The sequence below is a fragment of the Sipha flava genome, unplaced genomic scaffold (genome assembly GCF_003268045.1).
Source record: "Sipha flava isolate LNK unplaced genomic scaffold, YSA_version1 220_pilon_pilon, whole genome shotgun sequence".
NCBI classification, from domain to species: domain Eukaryota; kingdom Metazoa; phylum Arthropoda; class Insecta; order Hemiptera; family Aphididae; genus Sipha; species Sipha flava.
Genome location: NW_020272849.1, coordinates 290,287 through 303,474, shown reverse-complemented (window position 1 = coordinate 303,474; position 13,188 = coordinate 290,287). Strand labels below are relative to the sequence as shown.

The window sequence follows — 13,188 nt, the reverse complement described above, 5'->3', positions numbered from 1 at the left end:
CCTCGTTATCGCAGGCCCGACAACATGATAACTCTTATCAACAACGTCGGCGATCAAGTTCAACAGTTATCATTAGTGTGGTTCATCTACAAAACGAGTTCACACGTGATTCGGTCTACAAGCCCGTTAGACTGTTAGGTTGTCGTTAAACGCTCTCCCCGTTTATATCGCGTTGGCGTGAACGATTGTGATATTTTCCCGTCCGATTGACTCGGCTCCGCTGCCAAGATGAACAAAAGCGTCGCTTCGACGGTACACAAAAATGCGAACGGTGCCAACAATTGGCTGAAGTTCACCAATAGTTCGCCGCCGCCAACTAGTAATTTGAAAAAGTCCATCGTACAGGTGTATTAAACGTTCTCTAATGTCTAGATGTAAAAATTAAAAAATTAATTAATCACTTCATTATGATATTGTTCATTGACCTTGTGTACGCTTCACACTGTTTTCAGAAACCGGAGAAAAAAGAAATCGAAGTTGTAGCAATCGATTGTGAAATGGTCGGCATACATGATGATGGCCAAGCGAGTATGTTAGCTCGTGTTTCAATTGTCAATTCTAAAGGGGAAACTATTTATGATAAATTCGTTAAACCCACAGAAAGTGTAACTGATTACCGAACACCAGTGAGTGGTATTCGACCAGAGGACATTGAAAATGGTGAAATATTTACTAAAGTTAAAAAAGAAGTTTTACAAATACTCAAAAATAAGTTGTTAGTTGGTCATGCGATAGAACATGACTTGAAGGTTTTGAGAATTTCACATCCTAAACATATGATTAGGGATACGTCAACATATTGGCAGTTCAAGCAATTGACAGAAGGCCGAAGACCTGGTCTCAAACGATTGACATTACATTTTCTTGGAGCTAGTATACAAGAAGGTGAGCATAGTTCAGTACAAGATGCCAAAGCAGCATTACAGCTTTATATGTTGGTACGAAAAGATTGGGAATTACTACTGAAAAAAAGAAGGAGCCGTCCTAAGAATGGAAACAAATCACAAAATGGATCACAGAGAAGACACAAATAATTTTTTTTTCTTATTTTTGTACTAAATAATAAATATTTTATTTTGTATTATGATAAGAGAGTTATTGAGTTTCCTTTTTTTTACTCTTTTTGTTGGCAAACTATGTTAAAATTTTAAGTTATTTAGTTTGAAATATATGTCATTTCAATATTCAAATATGTTGTGTTTTTAGTTTTATCCAATGTAAATGCATACGTTTTTTTAAATTTGAAGTATATTTCATATTGTATTGTATTGTCTAGTTAAATTTTAGACTGAATTCTAAACCCTTATTAGAAATATATTGGTCTTAACCAAATACATTTTTTATAAGATCTATATGGTTAAATTATATTACTACTTTTACAAGAAACATTCACTAATTATCACATATTATCATTAAATGTGTTTCACATTTAGAAAACTTGAAAAATGTAACTTTATACTGTGTTAGCAAATTGAATTGCATTTAAACAAATTATTTTTAATTAATAAAAAAAACTATACCTGTAAGGATAAAGACAATGTGTTGATAATAAATTCAGTTAATTAATCAGTATCCAATAGATTCAGTGTGTAAGAGGCCTTAGAAAATATAAAGCTTGTAGAAACAACATTTTGCTTGACAAACAGGATGAACACATGACATAAACAAGTATTTGTAAAAATTGTTCATGTAATTACTAATATTGAATAGTCAACATGCCCGCTCATACATATTCTGGCAACAGATTTTCTCAACACAGTTGCTGTTCACCGAACATTTACAAATATTATGAGTTCAGTACACGCAATACTAGCAACCATTTGTTGCCATTTGTGTAGTGATCTGTACATACCTTAAAATTATAATTTTATAAATAGGCATTTCCAAGTAGCAGGTGTATAGCTGATACATAAAAAAAAGTGTCAACATATTGCTTTATAATTACCAATATTTTTAAATCTAACATTTAATTGGATACAACCATAAATTAATTAATATATTTAATCACAATGCCACATATACTGACAATCAACTCAAATTGTATTCAATTCAAAAATATAATCTATTAAGCAATAAATTAAAAATTGTCAATAAGGACCTATTATTATAACTATTATTATGCTCAAATAAATGTTTTTATGGAGCTTCCCAAAACTAACATAGTAGAAAACCTATTCTCAATTAAATTGAATTGTATTCAAAATATCAACAAGCTTCTAAAATTTTATTTTAACTACTTGTTCAATATTGTTTAATACTGTATTTTTATCACTATTATACCAACAAAATGTTCATTGATGTGAGTTACTCCAGTACACTTAGCTGACATCACTAAATGAGCAACAGTAGATTGAAAGTATAAACTTTTAAAAAAAATAATAATGTATAAACCTTTTTCATTGATATAATTAATTTTACAGGACAAGTTCATGGACATATAAATTTAATGTTAACATAAAATATGACGAGCTTTAACAAAAATTCATTGAATCAACCAAGTAATATATTTTCTAAAGATAATTTTTTCTATAGAAATGTACTATTTAAAAATATAATACTAATTTATGATTTCTGCCACACAATGTACACAAGAATTATAAGGTAAAAATAAATATGGAAAAATTAAACAAATTAGTTTATTAACTATAAAGATGTATTTCAATTTATTTTTATTTTCTCATTGTATTGAAATACCAAATACATTCATCAGAAAAAAAAAAGTACATTTAAAAATAATTAAAGTAATTGTGCACCTAGAATGAATTAAACTCATTATTTGGGTCCTAGCATGTCTTCTGGTCTTACCCATTTATCAAATTCTTCTTCAGTTAAGTATCCAAGTTTTATTGCAGTTTCTCTTAGAGTAGAACCATTTTTATGAGCAGTTTTAGCAATCTTAGCAGCCTAAAAAATTATTTTTATGAATACCCACTAAATTTGTAATAATAGGCGATAAATTGTCTTACTTTATCATATCCTATATGAGGATTCAAGGCAGTTACTAACATAAGTGAGTTTTGTAAGAGATGATTGATTCTCTCCTTATTAGCTTCAATACCAACAACACAATTGTCGGTAAATGACATAGCACTATCTGCTAATAGTCTTACAGATCTCAGAACATTGGAAACAATCATAGGTTTGAAAACATTCAGCTCAAAATGACCATTGCTACCACCAACTGTTACAGCTACATGATTGCCAATTACTTGAGCACACACCATTGTAATTGCTTCACATTGGGTAGGATTTACCTTCCCTTATTTAAAATATTAAAACAAGATTTCAATACACATAATAGACATAAATAAAGAGCAATAATGTATAAATACATACCAGGCATAATACTACTTCCTGGTTCATTTTCTGGCAATGATAATTCTCCTAATCCACTTCTGGGTCCAGATGCAAGGAATCTGATATCATTAGCAATCTTCATCAAGCTGCATGCGAGTACATTTAATGCTCCAGAGACTTCTACCATAGCATCATGGGCAGCCAATGATTCAAAAAAATTAGGAGATTTCTTAAATGGCAAATTAGTTAACTCGCTTATCTTATCAGCACATTTCTCAGCAAAGCCAACTCTAGTATTCAAGCCAGTTCCAACAGCTGTACCGCCTAATCCTAATTCATACAGATGAGGCAAAGTATTTTCTACTCTTTTAATTCCATTGTGAAGTTGTCTAACATATCCACTGAATTCTTGTTCCAAAGTTAATGGTGTAGCATCCTACACAAATAATTTAATGAGTACATGAAAAATCTATTAATAAATAATAAAAATAAAAAATTAACTTTATTTAATCTATTAATATTTTAATTATACCATATTAACATGTATTGATAAAAATTAAATAATTTATAGAAAAACACTTTAATGATTTGTTTAAGAACTATATTATGATATAAAAATAGATTATAAATATTTTTGTTGGTTTAGACACGTTAAGAAACTATTAAAACATATTTTATTTTGTGAGTGAACACAGAATCATCATAAAGTACCACAGATTACATAAGACATTTAATGTAATCTATAATAGTATTTTTCTCTTTTATATAATTAAATTAAATTAAAACAAATCATTCTTACTTGTGTATGAGTTCTGCCTATTTTAATTATACCAGAGAACTCTTTGGCTTTTTTATCTAATTCATTATGCAGATGTTTTAGGGAGGGCAACAACAAATTATTTATTTCCATAGCAACTGCAATATGCATGGCTGTTGGGAAAGTGTCATTGGAACTCTGGCTTTTATTAACATGATCATTCGGATGAACTGGAGTTTTTGATCCTAATTGTCCACCCAAAATTTCAATAGCTCTATTACTGATTACCTGTAATATAATTATATTTTATACCTATTTTTTTTATCTTAATAATGTAACCACTATATAAATACAAAATACATACTTCATTAGTATTCATATTTGACTGAGTACCAGAACCAGTTTGCCAAATAACCAAAGGAAAATGTCCTTCATTATAGAGTTTTCCACTAATTACTTCATCTGCCGCCTTACTTATAGCATCAGCAATTTTGGCATCAAGGCCAAATTCTTTATTTACTTCAGCTGCAGCCTTTTTTAATATACCCATAGCTACAATTACAGGGTACTGAAAAAAAGGAAAATATTTCAATTACAATTAAATTAATTGTAGGAACTTATAGTTTTATTATTTGATAATTATATAAGACTTATTAAAGGCGAAAAGAGCAATAATTTTAATTTTTAAAAAAATAATATTTAAGTTAATATGACTACATAATATCACTGAACAAATATTACTTAATAAATATCAAACATAGAATTAAGTATTCCAACATAAAATTTAAAAAAATAATTTTTGCAATCCAATATTAACTAATTATACTTCAATATTATTAACTAAAATAATACAATATAAAGATAGGTATTTACAAAGCTTGTTTAATAATTGTATACATTTTTATCTTGTTTAAATAATTGATTTTAATATAAATCAATATTTTACTTTCAATTTGTATGTGTAGAACAAAGATGAAAGTCAAAATGATCATGTTTTGCTTGCAGTGGTTCAGAACCTTTTTTGGTAGAAGATAACTTGCCACAGCATTATGACTGGTACATACATTTGATTTATAAAATAAATATTAAAACTTTCTAATCATTAAAAATTCCAACTGAATTACCAATAGGTTATGTACCTATTCTAATTTTAAGTAATATTTAACCTACTGAACTTATTTTGAATGGTTTATATCAGAATATTAAATTTTGAAACCAAACCACATACTAGGTTAGAAAAGTAAAATGAAAACTCGTTTTAGTTTACACATGAATTGAATTTTTTAAATCTTTAACTTGATTATTTACAATGGAATAATTTAATTGATGAACACTTACCGGCATCTGTTCTTTTTCGCCACCAATACGAAAGTTCATTGTTGACCGTACTGTTTGAGCACCATAATAACGATCGCTGGGTACTTCAAGTTCACCGAACGTGTCAGACTCCTTTCGGACACCAACATCGCATATGGACGCCTGAAACACAGATGAAGGTTACCAATGTTTCTTGCGGAACTCGACGTCCCGAACGATAAACACTGTAGGACTGATTGAACCATCTCAATGGTTGATAAATGGGTCATTCAACAAAGCACTCACCATGGTTCTTCTGCTCGTGACGAACTTCTGAGAAGCGCAACATCCAACTACGCCGTGCTCGAAACCGGCATACAACGCAGACTTGCTGTAAAGCGCCTTGAACAATTGACACGCCCTCATCGCCGGTTGATAGTGATAATATATTACTTTCTAGACGTGCCGCCGGCTCACCGGTTCGGAAAGAGCGGGAAGCGTAGAAACTGGGGAAAAACTCAATTGATCTTCTAGGACGCGGTCGGAGGAGAGGAAATGGAAAATTTGACCAACTCGAGATCGCAGACAGCGACCCAATAACAGCAACACGATCAGCTGACGCGAATATCACTGTTATCAGCCATTATCGCCAGCAAAGTTGTTGTCGTTGTTGTCGAATACACCTCTTCGCACCTACATCCTATCGACCAAAACGTTAACGGTTTCGAGGCTCCTAAGCTGATCACGGCACGCGCCTCAGCGGCGTTGATCGTTGATAATCTTTTCAGTGGGGCGGTATCGCCACTGTACACGGTTGATCGTCGTTACCCAAAAAATTTCAAAAAATTAAAATATAACACAAAACATAATCCGCAACCGTGGGCACGCGTCGAAAACCATCTAGATAACGTCGTCGTAAGTATGTAGTATTGTGTATATTTGTACTGTTGTAATTTTTTGTATGTCATTATTCCAAGTCTACCTCAAGCAGTATTACCTTTTTGAAGTATTGATTAAGTCATTGCAAAATATACCTTACCTACACAATTTTGATTTTTCTAATAATTTTCTAGCATGAATATAAAAGTAATTAGATTTATTCATTTTTAATATTAAATTTTGAATTTGAATACATTTCATATATTGTTGAGTATAATACCTAGATATTTAATATTTTCTGTTTTTTTTTTTTAAAAAAATTATTTCATACGAATCATTTTTAAATTGCTTTAACAAGTAAGGTTATATAATTTTAAGTTGTTGAACATTGCATTGTATGTGTTAAGGGCTTCATAGTTCTTTTTAAATGTTTATTGAGTTCCAACTACTGAAGCAGTGTCCGATAATGCAGTCGGACTTCTCATGAGGTTTCCTCTAGAACATCGCGTGGGGACGTGTCTTTTCTTTTTCCCATACGCCGTTTGCGACTCATCTTTCTCCGTCCACAATGGTTTATTTTACTTTCGCGTTTGTTTCAAATAAACCGTTCGTGGCAGCTTTTAACGGTTTTTTATTTTTCTCTAATTCACCAGTTCTAGTATCGTGTTGAAAAAAGTATGGTAATAAGGTGAAATCGATACGTACCTTTGTGACGCAGATTTAATTAGGTATTTAATTTAAAATCTTACTGCGCAGATATTAACCAACAATAGCCACTGTCTATTATTAGATATAAAAAACCCAGATATTAACTCGTTCTGCAATTTTATTTTGCTTTACACTCTAAAATTGCATATTATGTTCAATACAAATGATTTGGTAATTATGTACCTATCGTTGAAATAAATAGTTTTAAATAGTTGATTACTACTGAAAAATATTGCTCTGTGTTCCATTTAATGCTATCAGTGTAGGATATATGAATATGAATAAATAAAATGTACTTGTACTGATGACTTACAACCTAGATTGTGTACCAAGTAGTTTGAATAGTTCTTAATAATTAATTAAAATTTATAGTTAATTACACCTATAATAGCTTTATGAAATTTGTTTACAGGTAAATCAATTATGAATCCTAAAGACCTGTGTGATATTGATGATTTAGCCACATCTCTAGTTGTTGATGTTTTTCTTGGGTTTAATACACACAAAATGGATGTAAATTATAAAGAAATGTATACATGTAAATCAGATTTAAAACCTATTATTGAAGATTTTATACAAAATCAACAAATGAAAAAAGCTTTAAATGCTTTATGGAATAAAAAGTGTATACCTAGTCATTTATTCAAAGGGTCCTATAAAAAATTAGTCCGAGACCATATTGAAAGGTATTTAGGTATATTCTACAGAGATTCTGGTTTTAAAATTGAACCATGTCATAGATATTCATTAGAAAATAAAGTAGGAGCCAAAATAACTGCCTCGAGATTTTGGTTTAGAGGTGACATTATTAAACAATTAGTTGGGTCTGTAGCTGAGCTAACAGAAGAAGAAGAAGATGAAATCTTACATATTGGTAAGAATGATTTTTCAGTGATGTATAGTTGCCGCAAAAAGTGTGCTCAACTTTGGCTTGGTCCTGCAGCATATATTAACCATGATTGCCGAGCAAACTGTAAATTCGTAGCTAATGATAAGGGAACTGCTTGTGTTAAAGTACTCAAAGATATTGAACCTGGTGAAGAAATAACATGCTTTTATAGTTCAAATTTCTTTGGTGAAAATAATATTTACTGTGAATGTTATTCATGTGAAAAATTTTGTACAGGGGCTTTTAAAACCAAGGAAGAAAAACCAAACCCAGGAAGATATAATTTTAGACAGACTAATGGTCGAATCAATTCTTATCGGTCTCCAACTAGAAGTAAAAAAATTAAGGAACCCAAGACACCAAAAAAGAATAAAAGCACAATTTTGGAACCTGTAACTCCAAATAAATATCCTGAAGCTGATAAGGGTGAAGCCTTGCTGGGATCTCCATACACGAAAATAATTCAAAAAACAAGAGGTTTAGATTTAGATAAGACATCTAAATAATGAATAAAAAAAATAATAATTTTTTATTTTAACCAAAATGTTAAAATATTGTTATAAAAATTTATTATAACAATATTACTACATTATTTAGAATAAAATAAAATAGTTTATCATTTTCAAAATGCTCAATTTAGTGTTTGACCAAGTTTTTCTAAGCTTAACTTATGTAATTTTAACAGTTTTTACAGCTTTAACAATACCTTTTTTTTAAGTATTCATCTTAAACAGAGGTGGCCAACCCAAATGATCTTGCGGGCCACTTTGCAATTACATTTTGATGCTGTGGACCACATAAAAAATTTTATTAGAATTTTGCTCCAATATTAAACAATTTGGAGTAAACATTTTAAACAGGATTAACTATAATTAATTATAATTATTATAAAATAAGTTTTGGTGTATTAATTATTTAAAATAAACAGAATGAATTATTGTTTTTATCACAGTATTCTGAATCCAATTCTTTCAAGAATTCTTTAAATTTTCGGTGAGGAAATGCATGTGATCAAATGTAATTCACTGTTTTTTGACTACTTGCATAACGTAGTTCATCGATAATACTTGGGAACAAAGATTTTGTTGATGAATCAAACAGTTTCTTGCGATTATGAATTTTTTTTTTTTTGTAAATGTTTAATAAATCTTGCAGGTCGTAAACTTTCCATAAGGAGCCATATGCTGCCCGCGGGTTGGCCATCCCTGATCTTAAAGATTAAATTTTTCTGAATAAACAGTTATAAACTGTTAACATTATTTAAATAGTTTTCTATTCTTTATCTTATTATAATTATTGGAAATTTTTTTTACAAAGAACATATGTCATTTGATTCGCAAAAATATTTTAAACATGCTTCATAAGTATAGTTTTTGATGTTATGAAATAAATTATGGGCAATATTAAAAAATAAAAAATAAATATTTTATCAGAAATAATCTCTTTTATACTCAAATATCCAAAATGCTTAGCAAACATAATTTGAAAATTGAATGTTCCATTATAACAATATTTAAAAAGGTATGTAAAATGTATACTTTGAATTTGTTTTTCTTGTCCCTAAGAAAAAGTTATTTTTGTTTTATAATTAATCCTAAAGGCAAATACATCATTAATGGATTAAAGTTCACAAAAGAAAAAAATAATTAAAAGTTTAAAATAAAATTTTTTTAATACAAGACAAACATCCATAATTTCAAGAAATAATTTATTTTATTTGGTATAAGGTATCATTGGCTAAATTTAACAGTTTTACTGAAATACAAGTGATATTCTCTTGGTTAATCGAGTGAAAACAAAAAAAAAAACCTACCCAATAATGTGTAAACATACATGACTACTCTATTATTTATTTAAATCAAGTCAATAGTTTATTGTAAACAGTATTCAAATAAAATCACTACTAATTACTACATATCAATTATCAATAAATCAAGTCTTAGTAGTTACTAAAAATACTGCAACAAAAAAATCAATTTGGCAATGATAAATATGCTGGTTGAAATTTTATTTTTCAATTATGTGTTTTGAAAATGATAAACTATTTTATTTTATTTTAAATAATGTAGTAATATTGTTATGATAAATTTTTATAACAAAATTTTAACATTTTGGTTCAATGTTGTTGAGTAGGTATACAAAATTATTATTTTTTATTTATTAATTATTATTAAGAAAATTAATAATTTATTATTTTTTTTAAACTTTGTGTTTTAATTGATTTTAAATGTTAATATTGATGTATAAACATAAATTTATGAAATAAAAATGGCAATAAACTAAGTAAAAATTTCGAAATCACTAATTAGTACTTTTAAATATAAACATAATATATTTAATTGAATATTCAACAAAACTAAATATTTTCTTATTATATATTTGTTCCAAATAAGTGTATAATAGCTATTTTATTACAATCTAATACAAATTTGATATGTAATTAAAACACTGGAAATTAAATTTATTTAACTCTTGGATACACAGAATTATTATGTAAACATATATTAATTAGTATATTTTAAATTTAATTTCCTTGACTCAATTTTTTTAGTATACTGAAATTAATTAATTATTCAATTTTTTTTGTATATTGAAAATTTTAATTTAATATAATATATTAGATAGTAAAATGTATGTATATTTTTTACTCTGTGCATGTGTTTAAACATTCTGTAAAACTAAAAATGCTGTATAAATCTAATTGTTACTGAATAATACATAAACACTATTACATATTTAGTATTATATTATCTGTAGGAAAACCAAATGTTAAAAACCAATTTCAAATTATAAAATAAAAAGATAAGTTATAAAATGGTACATACACAATTATTAATGTACAACAATACATATACAATCAAAATTAATAGGAACTAAAAATTAAATTAATTGGAAATTTTTATTAAAAATGTAAACATAATAGTTGTTCAGAATAAAAATAATTAATAAGTACAATACATTAATATAATTATATTATATAATGTACCAGACAATAATATTCTATTGACTAGCACTCTAGTAAAAATTTAATATAGAATTAAAGGAATATTCTAATCATGTGTGATATAATTTAATAAATCAACAGTTGATTTATTATATAATAATTTGTATAATAAGTGAGTTCAATATTTAACAATATTAGTGTGTACATTGTATAATTAAAGATAAACAATTAAATGCAAGTGTAGCCACCCAATGGCCATAATTTTTTAAATTTAGAATGTTTAAAGCGTATTGACAAGTTTCACACTTGTAACAATTTAAAAAAACAAATTACATATAAAATTAAATTAAAAAACTAAATAATCACAGCTGGAGAACTTGTGTTCTGTGTTCACAGTTATGTATAGCAAGCAAAAACTATCTACATTTGAGTAGTGTATTAAGTCAAATGTGTTAGTATTTATACATAGTACAACCGGACTTTGGATGACGAAATAAGTAGATCATCATCATAGAAATTTGTTTCTATCACAATATTACCACTGAAAAAAAAAAATATACACTCATTACAATATTTAAAATATCAAACAATCAGTTTTGCATTTTATGATTATTTAATAGTATAATTAATATTTGGACGGTGACTGAGTAAATGAGACTATAAGGATTTAAAGAATTTTTCCATCGCTTATGTCATGTATATAAGCTATTATAATTCAAATAAATTGACATTCAAAACGAAAAAAATCATCATATAGGAAGAGCTTAACATAATACTTTTAGGTTTTAACACATTTTCTAATTATATTTAATATATTATTATTATTATTATTTATTATATTTATTTTTTTTTATATTATTTTTTATATTTACTTATTCATATATAATACTAAAAATATTTTGAAGAAAATTATGTTATCAAAAAATGAAGTCCAAATAAATACCATTTAAAATAATATATCACCTATACTTATATTAGTTAATATATTAGCTTGAAGTTAATTTTATATTTTAAGTTTCAAGAAACCCTATTTGAAGAACAAATGTCAATATATTAACTCTTGAATATTGTAGACAGTTTTTTTTATTATTCTCAAAATATTATTGTTGTACTTATTCTCTATTATCTAGACACAATTTATCTTTAATTGATCTGAAAATTATAGTTTATTTATATTTTATTGTAAATAAAAACATCAAAACTCAAATAATAATGTATGTAAATTTAGATTATTTATAAACATATATGAATCAAATGTTGATATTTACTTTAAAACATTAGCAGGCATCATTTGAGATTCTGGTGCAGCTTCAATAAGTGATTGCCAAGTGTTTGTCGAGTTAGGGATAACAAATCCAAATTCAAAATACCATTCTTCCAGACAGCGACCCTAAAATGTTTAAAATACACTAGTTTAAATTTCATTTTCCCAAAGTACAATCAATGAATAGGCCACATAAAACTTTTCAAGAACTATCATCAATGTAATCACTTATGTTTATTGAAAACAAAGTTATATAAATTGAGTAATACAAAATAATATATTATCAACTACATAATTTAAGTTTCATAGTATGAAACCATACATTGCAAGAGTATCTTTAGAACCTCTGGTGTTTTTTAATTCAATCTATAATACAATAAAATACCATCAATTTTATTTTCAACATCCCCAATACCTGTGTTTGAGTTGCACCTATAGTATGAATATTTATCTAATTTATATACCACTTACTTTAAATAATACTTTTTGCTGTAACCTAAGTTTTTCCATGGGTTCTACAGACGAAAAGTTAATTTCCCTGGATACAGCTCTGCATTTCAATATTTTTTTTGGCACTCTAGCTTCATGTTCTTTATCAGGTAATGAACTAGAATAATAGTAAAATTGAGAATAAATTCTCAATACAATATTTATTAAAATTGTTCTTACAGATCCTCATTGCCTTGCCACAACACAACTCCTGTATCAGCGTCTCTTAAATTCATCCAATTTCTAAAAAATAAAAATATGTTAATAAATACTACGGAGTATAACATCACTTATGCAAAGTATAAATGTAGATTGATCGTCTTCGGTGAAGTGGACTTACACTTGGAATCCACTCAAAATGTCCTCGGGTTTCGGTCCCATATTTAACAGAAATACGGCAATGTAATGTTGTTGTATGACTGTGGACGACGGCTAAAACCAGCGAACCAACTGATAATATATTTGTATAACCGATGGGAGTACACGTATTGTGGACGTATGTTGTGAATACGATTACTATCCGAACGAGTGAGCCGATCGCTAATATTATTATTTATTGTTCATCTAATGATGACCGCAGCCAGGTATAGCAGCTATAACAGTAGTTCGTTATGATTATCGATTTATTTTGTTATTGTTCTGCGTTGATAAAAGAGAATAACGCG

General features: G+C 27.8%; 4 protein-coding genes across 6 annotated transcripts; 2 read left to right on the top strand and 2 right to left on the bottom strand.

Annotated features, from left to right (window-relative positions):
* The first annotated feature begins 68 nt into the window (after positions 1-68).
* LOC112683119 (RNA exonuclease 4-like) lies at positions 69-1,100 on the top strand. 2 transcript variants are annotated; one of them, XM_025554008.1, is made up of 3 exons: positions 69-345; positions 453-528; positions 601-1,100. In XM_025554008.1, exons 1-3 carry the CDS (start codon positions 229-231, stop codon positions 1,032-1,034), a joined length of 627 nt encoding a protein of 208 aa, XP_025409793.1. In that variant the 5' UTR covers positions 69-228; the 3' UTR covers positions 1,035-1,100. The 2 variants fall into 2 exon arrangements, with proteins under 2 accessions (XP_025409793.1, XP_025409792.1); XM_025554007.1 differs by having other exon boundaries at positions 73-345; positions 453-1,100.
* A 1,535-nt stretch (positions 1,101-2,635) lies between these two features.
* Positions 2,636-5,920, bottom strand: LOC112683131 (fumarate hydratase, mitochondrial-like). The gene is made up of 7 exons (XM_025554025.1): positions 5,657-5,920; positions 5,393-5,533; positions 4,419-4,622; positions 4,097-4,342; positions 3,337-3,733; positions 2,967-3,259; positions 2,636-2,904 (listed from the first exon to the last, which is right to left on the bottom strand). The coding sequence occupies exons 1-7, from the start codon at positions 5,774-5,776 to the stop codon at positions 2,773-2,775; spliced, it is 1,533 nt and encodes a 510-aa protein (XP_025409810.1). The 5' UTR covers positions 5,777-5,920; the 3' UTR covers positions 2,636-2,772.
* A 125-nt stretch (positions 5,921-6,045) lies between these two features.
* On the top strand, positions 6,046-8,698 carry LOC112683132 (histone-lysine N-methyltransferase KMT5B). 2 transcript variants are annotated; one of them, XM_025554027.1, is made up of 2 exons: positions 6,046-6,265; positions 7,350-8,698. In XM_025554027.1, exon 2 carries the CDS (start codon positions 7,361-7,363, stop codon positions 8,330-8,332), a length of 972 nt encoding a protein of 323 aa, XP_025409812.1. In that variant the 5' UTR covers positions 6,046-6,265; positions 7,350-7,360; the 3' UTR covers positions 8,333-8,698. The 2 variants fall into 2 exon arrangements, with proteins under 2 accessions (XP_025409812.1, XP_025409811.1); XM_025554026.1 differs by having other exon boundaries at positions 6,046-6,269.
* A 2,147-nt stretch (positions 8,699-10,845) lies between these two features.
* On the bottom strand, positions 10,846-13,132 carry LOC112683140 (retinal rod rhodopsin-sensitive cGMP 3',5'-cyclic phosphodiesterase subunit delta). The gene is made up of 5 exons (XM_025554040.1): positions 12,864-13,132; positions 12,704-12,766; positions 12,506-12,641; positions 12,039-12,160; positions 10,846-11,311 (listed from the first exon to the last, which is right to left on the bottom strand). Exons 1-5 carry the CDS (start codon positions 12,902-12,904, stop codon positions 11,230-11,232), a joined length of 444 nt encoding a protein of 147 aa, XP_025409825.1. The 5' UTR covers positions 12,905-13,132; the 3' UTR covers positions 10,846-11,229.
* Between the last annotated feature and the right edge of the window lie 56 nt (positions 13,133-13,188).

What these genes read in the sequence shown, in the direction of transcription:
- LOC112683119 (XM_025554007.1), top strand. Translation starts at nt 229, where the DNA reads ATGAACAAAAGCGTCGCTTCGACGGTACACAAAAATGCGAACGGTGCC. An exon ending in TGAAAAAGTCCATCGTACAG is followed by an intron (nt 346 to 452) that starts GTGTATTAAACG and finishes CACTGTTTTCAG; the next exon opens with AAACCGGAGAAAAAAGAAAT.
- LOC112683140 (XM_025554040.1), bottom strand. Translation starts at nt 12,904, where the DNA reads ATGGGACCGAAACCCGAGGACATTTTGAGTGGATTCCAAGT. An exon ending in TGGCAAGGCAATGAGGATCT is followed by an intron (nt 12,642 to 12,703) that starts GTAAGAACAATT and finishes CTATTATTCTAG; the next exon opens with TTCATTACCTGATAAAGAAC. An exon ending in AGCAAAAAGTATTATTTAAA is followed by an intron (nt 12,161 to 12,505) that starts GTAAGTGGTATA and finishes TAAACATTTTAG; the next exon opens with GGTCGCTGTCTGGAAGAATG.
- LOC112683131 (XM_025554025.1), bottom strand. Translation starts at nt 5,776, where the DNA reads ATGAGGGCGTGTCAATTGTTCAAGGCGCTTTACAGCAAGTCTGCGTTG. An exon ending in GCGAAAAAGAACAGATGCCG is followed by an intron (nt 4,623 to 5,392) that starts GTAAGTGTTCAT and finishes CCTTTTTTTCAG; the next exon opens with TACCCTGTAATTGTAGCTAT. An exon ending in TAGGCAGAACTCATACACAA is followed by an intron (nt 3,734 to 4,096) that starts GTAAGAATGATT and finishes TTATTTGTGTAG; the next exon opens with GATGCTACACCATTAACTTT.
- LOC112683132 (XM_025554027.1), top strand. Translation starts at nt 7,361, where the DNA reads ATGAATCCTAAAGACCTGTGTGATATTGATGATTTAGCCACATCTCTA.